The following is a 16,719-nucleotide window of genomic DNA, read 5'->3' on the forward strand; positions in this document are numbered from 1 at the left end:
CCAAACTTAAATAAGGGTCTATTTTATTTTATGTGTTTATGTGTTCTGTTTTGGTTTGTGTTGTGGTTTTGGGTCAGATGAACATATGTCTTGGCTTCAGGAAAAGAGAAGGACTGTTTTGCTATATGAAGTATGGTAGGCATGAGACTGCAGTTGCTCCTTGGGTGAAATTCTGTAGTTTTCTCACCTGGCTGAGCATGAGAGGTATATATTTATTCCCTATCCACACAAACCTTCCCTGGTACCAATGGTGTTTTAAGGGTTTAAATGATCTCTTGCACCCTGCTACATCTGCAACAATACCTGCTCCCTCAGCTGGATGTTGTTGACATAACTGGGTTTGTGTTGTGTTTTTTCTTTTAAAAGCACACCATAGAAAACTGTATCCAGAACCCTTTATGTAAGTGTTTATTTTAAATTAGAATACATAGCCAGAAACTACCTTAGGAAACAATTAATGTGTGCAGTTATGTCAGTAGATCTCAGGGAACAAAGAAATTCCTAGGGAAAAAAGGGACACAATGGGGCAGTGGTCTCCTGACCTGGATCATCTGCTGCTGGAAGAGCAGGTACAGATGCTCGTTTTGGCTCTGGCTTGTGAGGTGGTGTAAGGGTCCTTGCCCGGACGGAGCCCGGCAGGCAGCTGCTCCAGTTTTCCCATCCGTTGTTATCTCAAATCCTTTGAAGCTTCTTTATCAATGTCATCCTACCTTTTCTGCATAATTCTCTCAGAGCCTTTTATCATTTCCTGGGCCAGGTGGTATTATAAAACCGGTTAGAGAAACAGCGCGGATGTTATTGAAATAATTACTGCTCGCGTTTTCCCCAGCCTGTCAGAACACGCACTTAGCTCTTCTTCGTAGATCATGGCACATAAAACTCCTGTAATGCACTGCTAATGGGGATCTCAAAGCAAATTATCTTATGATTAAAGCCAACGTACAAATGAGATTGTTATTCTGAGAAATTCATAGACTGATTGCCTACACTTCTAGTCGTAATACAATATACGCAGTATATTATGTCTGAATGCCAGGCATGCCATAACCAGAAGAGTTTGGTGGTGTCTTTACCCCATATTACATTTCTTTCTGGAGGAAGAAATAAAATTTTCATAATGTCCCCAGTGCTTTGGTGGTTACTGAGGAATTTCTTCCCGATCTCATCTGGTGAAACCAGTATGCTTTAATGGAGAATGGTAATAGCTTCTGACACTCTTATCCTAAATTCATATTTCTTATTAAATTCAGATACATTTTGTTTGCTTTGGCCTTCCCACAGGGATTTAAATGCAAATGGTGGACCTGGGTAATTAATGGTATATCATTTGTCACTTACCACTTGGTTTTTGAGTTGTTTGATGTTACACTCCCTTCCACTGAAGGTGGGCTTGGCTTTGAAAGGAGGAGAACCAGGGTCCTGATACAGCGTGTGAACCACTGAGGTGAGACAGATGCTGTTGATGGGAAACTGATGGATTGTGCTTGTCTTAAGTAGTTCAGGGGAATATTCTCAATAAAGAAAGTAATGACAATACCTTGGGAGCAGATAGTCCGTGTTTTGTTTCCACTATTGAAAAAAGAAATCTCTTGAAATGATTTTAAGGGATTGTTATTTGGTCCTAGTCTACCTGTTTAACTACCAATTTAAAATAGATAATGAAAGCGAATGTATTATTATGAGAACTCTGTAAACTAAGTGAGGGAAGAATAGATGCTGTGGGATAGAAAATGTACTGTTAAATGTAAAAGAAGTTTTAAATATCATTATCCAGTTGCAGATAACAGCAGGGAAAGCATCTCTTTGGGTGTGTTTTTTTGAGAAACGAGCGGTTCAGGTCCAAAAAGTGAAAAGTCAGTGCTGCTGGTCCTACCACAATTCATTTTAATCTTGTCAGAGACCAGTGGTTGAGATGGCTCTGTTTTGAAGTAACACCATTTTTTTTTAAAGCCTCCTAATGAAAGAGAAATAAAAAGAATCCTCTTTTTAGTGACAAACCTTTATTCTGAGGAGGACAGCAAAATCCTCCTTAAAACCAAAAGTAAAATTTGTCCAGTAATCTAAAGATACAAAGGAATGGTGGACATGCCTTGGAAGATCTGTCATGCTGCAGAAAACAGAAACTTAAACTTCTCTGGATCTTGTGGGCTTCCTTTTCATGTTTGTTATGTTGTTCTAGGCAAGAGAATTGTACTTCAGGTTGAGTGAGTCTGCTCCCTCACCCTTCAGGGAATAGCATATTGTATTTACTGGCTGCTTTTGACTGTTCCTGCAAGACGTTGCAAATGTACATGACTGCTGATTGATTTTGACGAAATTTATAGAGGAGTTGTGTTTCCAGCTAGGATTTTTCTTTGGAAAGGGCTGGGGGGGTGTGCCACATGGTAACAATCCTTTGAGCTCTTAATGTTGGTTTAACTAAATACTGCTTCCTATTTTCCTCACCCCTGCTGATTTAGAATAATCCATTGAAAGAACATCTCAATGCAAAACGTAAGTTTAGTTTTCCGGGCTAAATTCTGCTTTGGTGACTGGGTCCCCAGAGGTCAATTAAGTGTCCGTGAAAGCCTTCCTGGAATATTGAATTTAGTATTGAAATCTGTGTGGCTAAGCACTTTGCTTTGATACCAGTTCCTCTTTGATGTACTGAATTTAGGGTTGAGACATGGTTCTGATGAGCAGTATTGCACCAGATAAATGTGTTGTCATTTAGGGATTGGCTATGTTAGGGAAGGGTTTATTTCTGCAGTTGCAAAATTCCCATTGAAAAACATTTCAAGAGAAAAACTACATTCATAAAATACTGCGGGGTCTAAATAGTATTTAAAACAGTTTTCAAATGCTTATGCTGAGATTTGAATGTACAAAATACATTTTAGGTATTGAAAGTGTTACATTTAGTCATTAAAAACCACATTTTCTTTTTACTGAATTTTATTGAAGGATATAATTTCCTGATAAGTAGAGGCCAGGTATGTAGATCTTTTGGATTTCATCTGTTTTGTAAAGACGATAATGGATTAGTTTCTGATCTGAAGAAGTCAGGTTCCTTTTCCTCCATCAGCTCTGCAGTCTTGCCCTGTCTTCCTGTCTCCCCCTGTGCTTCTAGCTGGCTTCTGCCCTTCCTTCGTTAGATGATAAATTCTTTCTCTGCAGTTGCACCTCAGGTTTTAATGGAAGAGCTTTGATAATATGCTATTTAGGTTTCCTATCAGGCTTCGTTATCTTCAGTCATGTGTTATCACTGGCTTGCTTCTTGTATTCTGCTTCCTTGAGCCTGCCTTTTTCTTTCCCCCTCGCTTTCTCACGTACATGTTATGCAGCTGGTAGGCTTCTGCCAACTCCGAGGGCTTGTCAGTAGAGAGTGAGTCAGATGGCTGGGATCTCCGCTTCCTGTCCCCCGCCAGGCTGAATGCAAAGCTGATCTGGCAGTCCCCGGCTCTGCCGCTTGGGAGCGGGGAATGGACAAAGCAATTCTTGGCTACCGGACATGAGGAATGTGATGTCTTGCTGATTTCTCGCATTTTGCTATTTTATGGGCTATGGGGTGTCTAATCAGGGTCCAAATTGGTGAGAAATGGAAATGTTGGGAGCACCGTTGCTTGGGAATAACGATGTTCTGACACAAGGACTGGGAAGGAATTGGGTGTATGCAGATGGTGGGACCCTCATCCTGGGGCTGCACACCACTCTCGGAGCTCCTTCTCTTTCCTGAGGGTTACTCAAATAAGTGACCTTGGGTCTGGAATTATTCAGACTATTTTCTAGTGTCAAGTTAATTATTGTATACTACTAGGGTGGTAGTGAAACTACATGAAAGACTTGCAGTGAATTTTTTTTTTTCCTCAGGAAAGCATATGGTGCGTTTGGGGATTTTATTTTTTTTTCTTTCCTTGCCAAGAGTCTTTATGCAAGTCAGTGTCTCCATGGTCTGCTTTTCCAGGAAGCAAATGACTTTTCCTTAGTGTTGGGGTGGCTTTCGGTCATACAGCTTTATAGTTTAGTCTACTATACAACTTGAGATAAAATGCATATATTGTAAGAAGAAGACATGCACTCTGGGAAAACAGAAATACTTAAATCTTCTAAAGTAATCTGGGAGAAATATGCTGATCCCTTTGTTTTGTTTTGTTTTTAATCAGACCAAATAGGAACTTTCTTGCTTTGAAAGAATCTTGACACACGCTTTTGCAAATGTGTTTGAGATGTGTTCATTTAATCTGTTTTGATGTTGGGGAAAGATTCTGAGTGATGTTCTCCCTCTCCAATGAAGGAGAGAAAGGAGTTAGAGAATTCCAATACCAAGTCCATTATTCTAGTACACAATCCAGTCTTGAAAAGGTTGGAAAGGTCTTCTGAAAGAAAAACAATCGTGAAGATCTCAGAGATGGTCATGAAAGAGAATTTTTGTCTTTGGCATTTCTTTCCTCCCTCTTTTCAAGGGGGGAGGAATCCCTATTGATTTTGGTAAAAGAAAGAGATGGATGAAGCAGGTTGATACCGCCACAGCACACAGGGAAACTTTTGACGGAGTTGGAGGTGCAATAATGAAACGCTTAGAATTTATCGGAAGGTATTACAAGTGCCACATAAAAACAAATGTGGTTTAAGTTCTTGACATTATCTTTTTACTGCGTGTAGCTGGGGCCGGGTGTGTTTGTGAGTATGAGGGGGACAAAGCTGATGGTGGTGATGAGGCAGGCACTGGTGGGTACGTTGCCCAGCTGCTGGGTGAACCCCTCTGTTGCTCTGCGAAAGGTTTGGTGGTTACTTTTGTCATCGTCTTGGCGCAATCTAGAAAATTACATCATGTTAACCTTGGAGCACATGAAGTCCGTATGCATTAAAAGAGACGTTTTGAGGGTCAGTGCAACAAGCCAAGCAATAAACTGCTCTATCCTTCATTTCCCACCAAAGAAGTGCTCACAGCAGATGGCGAAAATGCCCTAACTATGCTATTCCCATCGATCCCCCGGTACAATACAAGGATGTCCTCGTCCTTCCTCCCAGTGACGTTGCCTCAGCTCGACATGTCGCCTCTCGCCTTTAGCCGAAGGGCGGCTCGGTGTGATGGGGGGAGCCTGAAGTAAGCAAAGCAGCGCGTTAAAAACCCTGTGTCCTTTCGCCTGCTTCCTAACCCCCCTGTTTATGGACAACAGGAACTCGGGTGTCACGCACTTTCTTCAGTCAATCTCCAACGCTTTATCTTTTTCTTTCCTCTTTTATTCCACGTCTGTTTTTTTCCTAATTTCAGCATTCTTTATATGTATTTCCTTTTCCTTTAGATGGGGGAAGCTCACTTAGCATTGCGTGTTTGTCACCTGATACTGGCCTCCAACACGTGCGCTCCGTCTCTGGTTGCCAACCGTGGTATAAATTGCAGGTTAAAGAAATGTAGCTCCAGAGCGTACCTCAGATGTAGAGTGGAGAGTCAAATGTGACATGAGGATTGATGAAAGACCCATTTATATGCTCAACAACAGCCTTTTCCTGTGGGTTATTTTCAGCGTTGGCTCAGGAAATGTGCTTGCGAAGCTCTGTAGTACTCTGGTTATGGTGATATTTTAACTGCAGCAAGGTCTAATGTAATCGTATAGGTAAAACAGTAAGATTTTTGAGGGGCATAAAATAAATGTTGGAAAGAAAGCAACCAAAATATTAATTACAATTTTATTTAAATGCCAACAGTGATATTAATACGCCTTATTTACCCAACATTTATATTTGACCCAGTTAAAGATGTTTTAATGAATAGACTTACAAAACTATGCAGATATGTTGTTTCAATGCACTAGGCAAAATTTAGGTTAAGGAATGCAGGCTTTATTTTAGATGCTAGAATACAAGAAGTTTCTGTTGAAAATATTAAGTTTACGTAAGTTTTAATTTTTCCTTAAAATATCTTTGTGCTTATGAAAAACTGCTCCACTCAAGCAGAAGTGGAATAAAAAAATTCTCTTAAGATGCATGTAAATAAATAAAAGGAGTTTTTATCAAAATTGCCATTTTGATAGCTACAACTTGAGCCTTATGACTTGGTGATTTCAACGGTGCAGAGTTCAGCTGATTTTTCTGTTTTGGGTTTTTTCCCCCCGCAGCGATGTTCCTGGGGGTCAGATGTTCTGTATTGATTTTGAGATGAGAAGTTTAGAAGTGTCAAAATCCCATTCTTCTAATCTGCGCAAAAGATTAGAGGAAGAGAGAGCATAAGTCCAGTCTTGAAAGCTATTGAGTGTTGGTTTCAACGAAACTATTTCAACCTCTCTTTTTCGGCAGACTGCCCAGGAAACTGCATCAGCTCCTGTGCATGCAGACAGTTTTGTGTTTAAGTCACTCCATGTTTTTTTTAAATCTAGGTGACTACCTTTTGAGTACTCTGCTACTTGGCTTTCTTTTCTCATCTTCTTGGTATCTGACGTGTAAAAGATGGAGTGCAACAGATTGTGTATTATTTCGAAATTGAACGAGCAACTGAACGAACCATTGAAGTGAGGTATTACAGCCCTGATTTCAGGGATAAAGTCACCAAAAACATAAAAATAATGATCCGTCAATATAGAAGATATTTAGGGCCTTGCATTAACTTTGATTTTAGTGGAGCTGAAGCAGTTGAACATTAGAATGTCTTTACTTTGCCAGGGCTACCATGACAATTTTGTTTGAAATGGGTATTAATGGGAGATTTGATTCTCGCTTGGTCTAAGTTTTCCCTTTCCTATTTGATGCATTTGATTTGAGATTTTTGTCACATTTTTGTTATAGTTTTCTAGAAGTCTATTCAGTATGTGCTGGAGTTGTTGTTGTTGGTTTTTCTTTTTTTATGTGACTGGAAAGTGTTATTTTTCTTCTGATCCTGCTGTCCTTTCCCAGTAAACGTTTTCCCACTAGGGTCTGCTTTGTGAATTGAGAGAAGTTAGAACAGCAGGTCCTGACTGTAAATAAGCACTGTATTTTGGTGGTCCTTTTTTATATTGTTTGTTTTCACTCCCATGCCAGGAGTTTTTTTCCAAAAGTCTTGGCTGTGAGCACTGTTGATGTGCACCTCTCCCTATGAAGTAGGGCTGGAAACGAGAATTAGTAAGGGAAGGCAAAAAGCTGTAAATTTTGCAAAGACTTCCCGCTTTACCTACCCTGGGAGGGAGGTAATTCCTCACAGCTTTGGGTGGAGATGGGAAGAATTGATGCAGCAACTACTTTCCTCGTTCGAGTCTCTAGGCAATGGTTTAAATCCCTGGGCTTTGCCACAGCGTTTCACTTTCCAGAACCAATGCTCAGGCCTGTTTCCCTGTATCCTCTTGGACTATATTCTGCTACGTGGGCATAACGTCCTTTTGGCACTCACCGTTGCTGGCGCCGTCCCAGCGATGCCACCGTCTCTCCTGCTTGTCACGAGAGCGGCCGTGCCACGCTGCTCTGGAGCTGAACTGGCCCATTGTGGGCACCAGTTTTCTCGAAGAAAAACTGAGACTTTTTTTTTCTTTTTAAACTGTGGCTTTTCTATAGCGAGTGTGGAAACATCTGAAGCATGTGTGTGTGTTTATGTTGAACTTTCCAAGGGATTGAGGAATTGTCAACAAATGGTCTCGCAGAAGGTTGCTCCTGTGAGCACGGGAGGCTGCCTGCGGCGAGAGCCTTCCTTGGGCGCCTCTGGCCGCGGGAGCTCCTTTTTTCAAATCGCAGCTAAATATGGCGATAATCTGAGAGCTGTTTGCACCTTTTTTTTTTTTTCCTGTTTCTTTTTGCTTTTTAAAATTTTGTGTTATGGTTTGAGTAACCCACAAAAATTTGTTGTCATTTAGACAATAATCTAATTTTTAGATTATTTAGACAATAATCTATCACCCAAGGACCCCACCCCACCTGGGAAGGGAAACAGGGGAAAAAATAAGGAAACCTGAGGGCTGAAATATCAACAGCTTTAATAGGATAAGACTAAATAATTAACATTAATAACACTAAAGAACCAATACTGATCCCAATACCAATATAAAACACACAAGGATTATACTCAGCCCATTCTATCAGTAGAAGCTGTGCACTCCCAGCAGTGGACAGCAAGTGTCGGACACTGTGAGCGCTACGGCTTTGGGAGGAAAGGAAGGGCTCAGGGGTCTGGCACGGGGGCAAGGAGTTCTTTGGACCACAGCCATCAGAGGAGGAGAGAGAACTTCGTAGCAAACTTTCTAATTTATATCGAATGGGATGTTCATGGTATGACATAATCCTGTTGGCCATTTTGGGTCAAGTGCCCAGGTCTTGCTTCTCCTTGTCCCCACACCTGGCTAACTCGAAAACATTGAGACCTTGAATCCCACATAGCCTAGCTGGCTATAAAGTAAGTATTTCCAAAAATTCAGACACTAGAGTCTTCTAAAAGTGCCGTTTTCCCAAGCATTAGACTAGAAACTAGTCCTGTGTCACTCAAACCAGGACATTGTGCAATGAAGTATGCTCACAACTGTACTGATCATAGTATGCCTGAAATAACGTGACGGACGGAATGGATTGCTTGAAAGAAGAAAAGACACAACATTGATTCAAGTATGAAACACATATGACAAATGCCTTGCTTATTTTTTTGCTTCGAGCATGAGTCAGATTTATTTTTTTCTTCCTGTTGAGGAAAGAAATAAGTGCTGTCTTGGCCTGAGGATAACAAATAGTGAACTAGATGCTGCTGGCTGCAAAGACTTGGATAACTCGGTTCCAGCAAGTCAGGTGCTGCAGTTTGCAACATGCTCAGCCAAGTATGGAGGGAGCTGCCAGTGGCATGATCTAACAGGCTAAATGTGGTGGCAGCTCTCGGCAGTGTTTGTGATATCCTCCTTGCCCAGAAAAACCAGGTGTGAGCAGGGAACGCCAGAGGTAAAGACCGGGACAAAGAGGATCGTTCTTGGAGTTTCTCTTGGCAGGAGCAAACTCCCAGCGTTCCCACCTGGGCTGTCTCTGCAGCCAGCCCTTCGCCCGGCAGGCAGCAGACACCTTTCGAAGTACAAGTGGCTCTGAACCAAAATCCATTTTAAATCGATGGCCTTGAGCTTCTCTTTTGACATCAAGGGTCCTGACTTCCTAAAAAATACATAGATGCTTATGCATGCATACACTGCATACAATATTGCTTAAAATAATTCAGTTGGAATGCTTGAAGTCTTTAAATTGCAATTCAAAAAAGTAACCTGATGTGCGCAAACCATTTTCCACTGGAGTTGCTCAGCTGGATGTGGGTCGTTTCTGTTTTCTAGCTGTGATTCTTGAGGAGTGTTTGTGTTTGTAATTGTATCCTTAAAGTGCCCAGAGAGAATATAGCACAATAGTTATAAGTGACGCAAATAATCGTGGATTCACTGGTCTAGTTTGTTTGCCTCTTGTTTTGTGGTACTTTTTTTAAAAAGACTGTTGTAGAGGTCTGTGTCGTTCCTCAGACACGTCACCTACGGAAGGGTAGCTCACAAAAGGAACTCATGAATATCACAGGCGTGATCTGCTCAGGTGGTCTTAAAAATATAAATAAAAGGGAGATTGAGATTAACTGCCTGTTGTGTTCCTCAGCATCAGACCAATAAAAACTCCTGGTCTCTTGCCTTTTTTGTTGTTATTAGGACTAATAACACAAAGAACTTACTAAAATCATTGAGTTGTCACTGCAGAAGAATGGCATAACTTTACTGCTATCGTGTAAAATCCTGTTTGAGAGGACACCTTGCTATCTCCCTCTCTAGCTGTGAAAAAGCACCATTTTTGGCAGAGAAGTTGAAGCCCAAGCAGCTTGGCTGCAATAAGGCAACCAGTCCCCAGCACTGGCAGCCAAGCCAGCACCGCGAGAGCCACAGGCTCTGGTATCCACCAGCTGTTCTCCCACTGCACCTAGAGAGGAGAGACGTGATCTCAGCTTCAGCTCTTTCCATCTGTGCATCTGTCATTAAACCAGAGAGGTGACTGATGCCGTAGGAATAACTCAGATACGTAAGCCACCTGGTCCAGGCTGCATTTCATCCTCATTTACTGCTTAATGGTCCGGTATGCATGAAGGAGAAATGAAAAGCAGGGGGACATGAAGAGGACGATGAGGGAGGGAATTTTTTAGCTATAATGATGGACAGTCAGCGTTGTTCAGAGAATCTGAAGTTTAAATAATGAGGTGAATATGATGGGTTAGGGTCCAGGTGCATCTGGAGTGATATGAGGTTCATCTTTATGCTTTTCAGACCGGTTTGTGAAAGGAAATGTGGGCATGTTGGCTTCTTGGGGATGGTTGTAGAGCTGAGGTATTGCAGCAAAAAGTACCTCATCCAAAAAGTACAATAACTGATGCCTTTATTAATCTTGCTGATCAGTAATGCCATCATATATTTTCTTAAAACTTCCATAGGAGCTCCCTAGTGATCTTGGTTAGCATTCATTATTATCTTTGTGCTTTGACAAGTATGCTTGCTTTCTAGAACTGATTTCCTTTTTTCCAAAAACCTGCAGTAAATAAATAAATGCATGCTGAAGACATTGAACTGTCTTAAATAAAAAGTATTAAATTAAAGCAAAAGGAAGTACACTAAACAAAATCAAGCTATTATTAACCAAGCAATAATTTCACTTTTGCTTTGGCTTTCTAAGAGCATCTTCTGTTGTCTTGAGCACCCAAATCAGATAATTGCTTCTTAAATTGCTCAGGATCTTAACTTTATTTCTATATTTACAGCCCTTCTTTGTTCCTCAAAAGAGAGATTCTGAATTTAGATAGGACCTAACAGAAAAGATGCCAAGAAGTTTTTTTTCTTTTCTTTTTTCCTTTAGTCTTTTAAGTCTTTTATCCTTGGAATTTCCCAGAAGCATACAGCTAGGATCCATTGAGGGATTCGATCAGTGAGGCTTGCTGCCTTTCCTACAGCTACTACAATTATGAGGCACTATGAAAATATATAACAGCCTTATCAGCTGTTGCCTCTGCAGAGAGATGGTGTGCTTTTAGGTCTTTAAAAAAAAAAAAAAAAAAAAAAAAAAAGGCAGCCGAACATGCCTTAATTATTGAAATTGATTGCAGGGACTGGTGATATTAAAATCTGAAAATGGATGAGCCACCAATAGTTACCTCGCTGGAGGAAAGTTAGATGCAAGCAGCTGTGAAAGGGTTCTGAAATGCTGTAATGATACAAAAGGGGTTTGAGATGAAACGTTATAGTAGGATATGCTTATTTGCTCTCTGATGTTTTGGTGTGTATTTTGTAGTTGAGTAGGAACTTTAGTTTGTGTAATTTTGCCTGTATGTTGAAGGCTTTCTTAAAAAATTAACAAACAAACAGAAATACCCACAAAAATGCAATGAAATACTGGAGGAAGAGCTAGAAGAACGATAAAGATGCTGAGATGCTCCTACAAAAAGCCGAGTAGAGTGGACACTCCTTTTAAAATAATGAAAGGATGAGAAAAGAAGAATTTAGCAGAGGGTTGTATGCAAGGTTCTGTTCATTTGGCAGTCCTATATATTTTTGATTACTTGCTGGAAGTAGAAAAAACATCTAAAAATAATGATGATCACAAGGAAATGTGTGTAAAGCAGCAGGTTCAGTGGATGAATCTATTTTAACAACTACTTTGGACCTGTGGAAACTTGCTTTTTAGTAGTTACGGCAATGCTAACACTTGAAGTAATTCCAATATAGTATAAATTACTTAATGTTGGGGCAGTCCATGGCAGAGAATCTCTGAATCATCTCAGTCAAGCTTAAAATACTAATTGCCTTCTAAATGAATTGGGAACTGAGACTGAAATGTTAATTGTGACTTCAGGCTATAGTGTCCTGTGCAGTGTCTAAATCAGCAGTGCCTGAAAATGAAGCCTCAGCCTTATTTGAAGCTTCTATAATAATACAAATAAGCTACTCTGAACTAGTCTTGTTCATCTTTTGAAGACAATAAGAGGGTTTTATGCTGTTTGGGATTTATTTTTCTGGCTGCAATAGCTTGATGGCAGTTCTTAAGTTTTGACAGTTGATCTTGCTGTATGCCTGACTAGGACTGGTGTGTTTTGTTTCGTTAGTTTTTTACTATCGCATTAGGAAAATACAGCACAATGTATATGCTTCATCCCATAAACTGTTCATTCCGAGGCAAACTAACGATCCTTTCATTTTATGTGTCAAATAAAAAAGCCCCACATCTATATTTAGACAACTTGCTCACAAGATACGGCAAGATATTCTTACTCAGTGGGCAGCACGTTGAGTTGGCAGTGATGGTGTTTCACATGACTGATAATGCAGAAGTTTCTCTCGGTAGCGCTGTGGGTAGGACAAAGAATCGTGATGAAGAGGGAACAAGATAGAGATAGTTCACAGTATCCCCAAAATACCTATCAGAAGAGCTGCTTAAAAATAACCACTACTGCAGGCCTGTGGTAGTTTGGAAAAGGGGAATTGATATGTAGTAGAAAAGATTCTGTTTATTTAAGTATTTACTACTATTTCCAAACTCATTTAAAGGCTGCAAGGGATTTCACTTCATCCAGAGATACCTTTAAGAGAACTATATATACACTTGTGTTAGAGATGACTTCCGAGGTAAAAGTACAGAAAGAGTAATCAGTAAATACAAAACTTCTTTCTGTTTCGACAGTAACACCATAGTGTTTATGATGAAAGGTTAAGGCATAAGGTACAAGGAGTCTCACATGTTTTCCAGCACATGGCTGATAAAGGCAGATCAACACAGTGACTTTGTCACCATCTTCTCTGAAGAAGAGGGCACAGCCACAGATAGCACCAGGAGTACATCTGCCCATGGCTACAGTAGTGCATCCTGTCCCTGAACTGGCGACTTGTCGGATCCTGGAAAATGGCTGGGTGGGAACTGACTTTTGATTTTTAATCATCTAATCACCCACTGCGGTTTTTGCTTTAAAAAACAAAGAAAGAAGAATTTTATTTTTTTTTTTTTTAAAAAAAACACCACCAAAAAAACCCCTCAATAAAATGTATCAGGTGGAAGAACCTGAGGGCTGTGTTAGGCTGTGAGCTGAGCAAATACAGGATGAAGACATGTAGGGATCGCACTGAGGTGCTTTGAGTGATGGGGCAGATACTGCAGGCCAGATTTGGCAGATAGTTCTCTCAGCTCTCATGATTTCCTTTACACCAATAGTAGGTCCTTATGCACTACAAAGGCTAGAAAAGGAGCTTGCTGCTTAAACGTTGTGATTCACAAGAAGAAAAAAAAAAAGTGTGCAGTGAGTGGCTCTCATTTGTGGACACTTACTAAACATCCTAATTTTACTGAAACTTTCTCTTACATAAGCCGATCTTTCATTTAGAAAATCCTTCACCCAGTGCAGGCCAGCTAGTTTGATCTTCATCCTTCAGCGGTAACGGGGTTACTTTTGTGCCAGCAGAATACAGCCTTACCTAGAAATATGCTTCTCTGACTTCAAAAAGGGCAGGTTTTCTAAAACTTTTAAGTCTTGGCACAGTTGCCTGAATAGTTTAAATGGAAAACGATAGCAAAATCTGGGAGTAGGCATCCTGTAGAATACGCTTAGGCAAAAGAACTGTGATTTCCCAGGTGTGAAAATGTTTTCTTGATGGGAAGTAATCTTCGTTAAAGGAAATTAAAGCAGCAATTAAAACAAATATTAAGGATAAGAAAAAGGGCAATAAAATGTCCATTAACAAAAGTAATGAATAAGGGACTAAAAAGTGAATTCCAGTGTGGTTAGAGATAAAGCGCTTAATACATTTTGCAATGGGGAATAAAAATACCCCGTATCAGATGTAGATTCAGTGACAGATGTGGATGGTAAAACTGCGAGTAACATAGTAAAATAAGGAATAGCGGTAGTTATTTCTGTTGCAGGTTTTGGCTAAAGTGGGGGAATATCTACCTCATGTACTGCTACAGATGTAATAAAGATGTTTATCATCGATAACATAAAATGATATGAGATGGCATCTGCTAAAATAAACATTCTCAGGCCAACAGGTCATTTGACACTGAGTTAGATAGACTAGGCAAGGAGTTAAGAAGTTAACAAGTAACTACAGAAGTCTTAATGTCCTGCCAGTGAGGTTCCAGGGGAAGATCCAGTGAAAACCTGTTTTTTTTGCCTTCCTGAAGCTGGTGGAGGCTCCATGGGAACCCTCGCTGGTGTACTCAATGCGCCGCTGTCCTCCGTGCTCGTCTCCCTGGTGGCCACTCTCTTTCCGTGTGAAGTTGATAATTACCAAACTGAAATCATGGCTTATCTCTCTGTACACTGGGTGCTGCAGTGGTGGCTCCAGGTTTCGTTGAACTTGGTGATGAGCTTGTAATCTCCTTCCTCCCCCCACCCCATTCAGTTCTGGGAGACAGTAACTGCTTGGGTGTTTCCTGAGTCCTTCCTGTGTTGTCTTAATAGAACCAAGCTATTTTAATCTTTTCTATGTCTTCGTGACTGACCAAAGTCTGTTTGCCGGCCAACTTATCTTGTCTTTATCTCTAAATATATTTCTGTTTTGTGATCAGCATTTGTGTGTTGTTTCATTGGTGGTGTTTTGTTGTTTTTTTTTTTTAACTCTGCCTTGAGCACTGAATAATCATCACCTTGCTGTGGCTGCCAGAGCATCCTCACACAGCTAAGTATTCCTTACATCTGCTGTTCACGTTATCAGCAGCCACCTCCCATAGGATCCACGCTGACAGGTTTTCTTTCCGGTAACTATCACATTTGGAGGTGGTGAGTCTGAAGACTTGCCCTCCATCCCTGCGTTCTTGGGATTCAAAGTTAGGAAAAGATCAGTCGTAACCATCCCTTGCGTCGGGAGGCAGAGGGCAGCTGTATGGAGAAGTGTGTAGCCCTGACAGATGTTGGCTGCACAAAATGAGGTGTTGAGCAGCGCAGTGAGCTCTCTGCTGGCTGCAACAGCTTGGGGGCAAGGGTTTCTGGATTTGCTTTTTGGTTTGTAGGGCAGCTAATCACTTGTGGCTCATATCACAATAAGCCTGAGGCATCTCAGCATCTTTTAGTAGACCTTGAACACAGGTTATGTGAATTTAGACACAGCTTTACTGTAATTGGCAATTATCAGATATTTTTAAGGATTAAAAGTAGGAGCCCAGGGATTTGCTGTGGTTTTATGTAACTTTACCAAAACTTCAGGCTCCGTTTCCTCTTCTCTCTGTTTTCTTCTTTATCTTTCCCTACCTCCTTTTTGATTTTCTTCTAGAATTGCATTTCTTAAATCTCTACTGAAGTTGTCAAGGCTGTTTAGAGGAAGAAGGTTGTGTGCCTGTCTCATGCAATTTCTGTATTGCAAATACAGCTAAAGCTAATGAAAAGAGACCTCTGTAATCATTGTACAGCAGGAAAACAAGGTTATATTTTATAGCTTTGACAGCTACCTCGAAGGTGTCTATCCCTGGGGGATGGGAGTTTTTAATCACAAAAGGTTCTGCTTTCTTGTTTTTAAGAGGAATTATTGGACAGAACAGTTATACTATGTTCCTGATGCAGTGTTTGCCTGATGCAGTTGTTTAGTGTACGCATTGAGAAAAAACCCTGTGTATATACATGCATCTAAAATTTCAGACAGAAGGCTCCAGTCTGAGTACCATATCTGGAACAACTCCTGATGCTGTGAGATAGAGGAGAGCAAATCAGTTATGATCCTTCTTTATCCTTCTGGTACACAGTACAAATGTTGCACCATATACGTGCATAGCAATAAGGGAATAGATTTATCAAATGTTGCTGTCAGGCACACTCTGAGGGACAAGAATAACATAAATACTTCAAAGATACTGTGGCTTTTGCTTGCTGTCAGTGAGCGTTGTATCAATACCAGCACAGATAAAACATTGGAGAGTTACGAGTCCACTGTGGAAAAGCCTTCCACTGTCATCCTCATCTTCAGATTACCCACTACTGTTTTCAATGTTTCTGATACCAAGTAGATCATTTATTGTGGTGTAAAACAGAAAACTCTTTACATAAATACAGTATGATAAGTTTATTGACTATACATATTTTAATTTTAGGTCCTTAGAAGACCACCACAATCATCCTAACGTGGTAATAGGAGATCTTCAGTCAGATGAAGAAGATATCATGAACAGTTCTGATGAAGATGATGACACAAATTCTGATTCCAGCAAAGGGGAGCCTGATCCTCAAGAAGATAAACAGGTATCTTTATTTTTATCTTCTGAAGATATTCCTCACTCTTGCACTATTTTGTACATTGCAACCTCTTGGATATTTTCAAATAAAAAGCATTGAGTCAACATAGCTTTATATATTTCTTTTCATTGTTCATATTGTTTAGTGGATTTTTTTCCTGAAATTTTAATTTAATATGTTTATGTTAATCTTTCACTGAGTCGTGGAGCTGTAGACCTGTCGACCATGCCCCTCTAATAGAGTTACGTCCACAGATACGTGGTTAGAGATCTTCAGTTTTGAGACTTGTAAATACCTTTTAATGAGGCTGTCTATGCCTCACAGATCCTAGAGTGCACAATGTTTCTTGTGCACTGAACATTTAAAATCAACTTTTGATTTGTCCGCCTTGGTGAAGCTCGAGGAAAGGTGCCAGGTGAAGGTTGCAAGGTCTGAGAAGGTCCTTCTGAAAAAAATCTCTTGGAAGCTGTATTTTTGCCTGGATGGTCCTGTTTTGGAGGTCTCAGCCATGCAGCAAAGGCTGTGTCCCGGTAACAATTTCTGTGCAGACAGCTTTCTTGCGTTTGCACGTTCTGCAT

At 40.5% G+C, this 16,719-nt stretch overlaps 1 protein-coding gene across 2 annotated transcripts in view; it reads left to right on the forward strand.

Annotated features, from left to right (window-relative positions):
* Positions 1 to 16,719, forward strand: part of FGD6 (FYVE, RhoGEF and PH domain containing 6) — a 73,957-nt gene that overhangs the window by 13,785 nt on the left and 43,453 nt on the right. For both annotated transcript variants that reach the window (XM_063322779.1, XM_063322780.1), the window contains exon 3: positions 16,000 to 16,147. In XM_063322779.1, the coding sequence (XP_063178849.1) occupies positions 16,000 to 16,147 (148 nt within the window). The remainder of the gene's footprint in view (positions 1 to 15,999; positions 16,148 to 16,719) is intronic.

This window comes from Chroicocephalus ridibundus, chromosome 1, assembly GCF_963924245.1.
Source record: "Chroicocephalus ridibundus chromosome 1, bChrRid1.1, whole genome shotgun sequence".
NCBI lineage: Eukaryota > Metazoa > Chordata > Aves > Charadriiformes > Laridae > Chroicocephalus > Chroicocephalus ridibundus.